This window comes from Chionomys nivalis, chromosome 12 (genome assembly GCF_950005125.1).
Source record: "Chionomys nivalis chromosome 12, mChiNiv1.1, whole genome shotgun sequence".
Taxonomy (NCBI): Eukaryota; Metazoa; Chordata; class Mammalia; order Rodentia; family Cricetidae; genus Chionomys; species Chionomys nivalis.
This window is the reverse complement of record NC_080097.1, coordinates 73,411,372-73,413,617: the sequence shown is the minus strand read 5'-3', so window position 1 is coordinate 73,413,617 and position 2,246 is coordinate 73,411,372. Positions and strand designations below refer to the sequence as shown.

Genomic DNA, 2,246 nt, shown 5'->3' with positions numbered 1-2,246 from the left:
GGCTTAAGCAGTAAAATTTGGTTATTCATTCATTGTACATGAAATCACGGGATTTTTAAAAATATAAATTAAAATAAAGTACTGGAGGCCAGGGAGAAAGCTCAGTGTTGCTTGGTGTTTTACAAGAGGACCGGAGTTCATTTGCTCTCAGAACCCATGTTGGTTGTTCATGGCCCCCAGCTCCAGACAACAGTATGTGTGCATCAAACATACACACACACACACACACACACACACACACACACACACACCCCTATAATTAAAAATAATAAAACAAATTAAAAGCCACAAAGTACTGAAGGATTTGTGTACTCAATATTAGAATACAAGCTTAGTTTTCCAAATTAGCAAGATTTCCCAGCAAAAATGATCTAGAGAGAAGAGACTATATTTCCAATTATCAGTCTAACTTCAAAAATCAGTACACACATTGTTTACTATACTGAGTATTTAATGGAAGGGTAGATAGTCGAAGAAGAGATTGCCAATGAGTTTTGTAAAAAAAATAGAATTTTGCAGTATTATGCCTGATATTTGGCATTCAGGTATGTAATACTGTCCTGAAGTAGGTTTTTAAGTGTATGACATTTTTCATATGATTTTAGTTTGCCTAGTTTGAGATCATCATTTACTTTCTACGCCTTGCTTTTTAAAATAAAATGGGGAAAGCAAGGATATTATAGACTCTTTAAGTTTATTTTTCATTCTATCTTCACGTGTGTGGATGTTTTGCTTGCATGTATGTCTGCATACCTGGTACCCATGAAGACCAGAAAAGATATTGGATACCCAGAAACTAAACTTACAGATTATTATCAGCTGCCTTGTGGGTGGGGAGACCTGAGCTGTAGTTTTCTGCAAAAGCACAAAGCCATCTTCCAGCGACCCAATGCAATCTCTTCATGATAAGAATATGTCATAATTTTGAAAATAGGGATGCAATTTTAATTACATATTATTTGAAATAATTATATTTTCTTTTATTTTCTATAGCTACAATGAAAAATCATTTGAAGAAATGGAGTCCGTAAATGATACCACTGTGACAGAATTTGTTCTCACTGGTCTGTCTCAGACTCGAGAAGTGCAGCTAGTCTTGTTTGTTATATTTTTATCCTTCTATCTATTTATACTTCCAGTGAATATCCTTATTATCTGTACCATCAGGCTTGATCCCCACCTGAATTCTCCCATGTATTTCCTGCTGGCTAACCTAGCCTTTCTCGATATTTGGTACTCCTCCATCACAGCGCCTAAGATGCTTGTAGACTTCTTTGTGGAAAGGAAGATCATTTCCTTTGGTGGGTGCATTGCTCAGCTCTTCTTTTTGCACTTTGTTGGGGCCTCTGAGATGTTTCTTCTCACAGTGATGGCCTTTGACCGCTATGCTGCTATCTGCCGCCCCCTCCATTATGCTACCATCATGAACCGACGTCTCTGTTGTATCTTAGTGGCTCTCTCCTGGACAGGGGGCTTTATTCATTCTATAATACAAGTGGCTCTCATCGTTCGACTCCCATTTTGTGGGCCCAATGAATTAGACAATTATTTTTGTGATATCACACAGGTTGTCCGGATTGCCTGTGCCAACACTTTCTGGGAAGAGTTAGTTATGATTTTTAGCAGTGGCCTAATTTCGGTGGTGTGCTTCATTGCTCTATTAATGTCTTATGCATTCCTTCTGGCCATGCTCAAGAAACACTCAAGTTCAGGTGAGAGCACCAGCCGGGCCATATCCACCTGCTATTCCCACATCACCATAGTAGTGCTAATGTTTGGACCGTCCATCTACATTTATGCTCGTCCATTTGACTCGTTTTCTTTAGATAAAGTGGTATCTGTGTTTCATACTGTGATATTCCCTTTACTCAACCCCATCATCTACACATTAAGAAACAAAGAAGTAAAGGCAGCCATGAAGAAGTTGGTGATCAAATATATTTTTTGTAAAGAAAAGTGAAAAATAAATGATATGTTTTAAGTTCTGTGAAAGTAGGAAGTGGTGGTAATGTTGCTTTTACTTCCTCTTATTTGAACTCTAAGATTTCTTTGTTTTTATTTCATATGTATAAATGTTTTGTCTTCATCTATATATGTGCCCCATATGCATACCTAGTGCTACAGAAGTCAGAAGGCCTTGGGTCCCTTGGAACTAGAGTTATAGAGGACTGTAAGCCAGTAAGTAGGTTCTGAGAACAACGTCTTGGTCCTCTGTGAGAGCAGCAAGTGCCCTCAACCACTGAACC

At 38.2% G+C, this 2,246-nt stretch overlaps 1 protein-coding gene across 1 annotated transcript; it reads left to right on the top strand.

Moving 5' to 3' along the window:
- Window positions 1-1,018: 1,018 nt before the first annotated feature.
- LOC130885209 (olfactory receptor 734) lies at window positions 1,019-1,960 on the top strand. Its single transcript, XM_057786654.1, has one exon. It carries the CDS (start codon window positions 1,019-1,021, stop codon window positions 1,958-1,960), a length of 942 nt encoding a protein of 313 aa, XP_057642637.1.
- Window positions 1,961-2,246: the final 286 nt, after the last annotated feature.

Coding starts and splice junctions, on each gene's coding strand:
- LOC130885209 (XM_057786654.1), top strand. CDS start 1,019: ATGGAGTCCGTAAATGATACCACTGTGACAGAATTTGTTCTCACTGGT.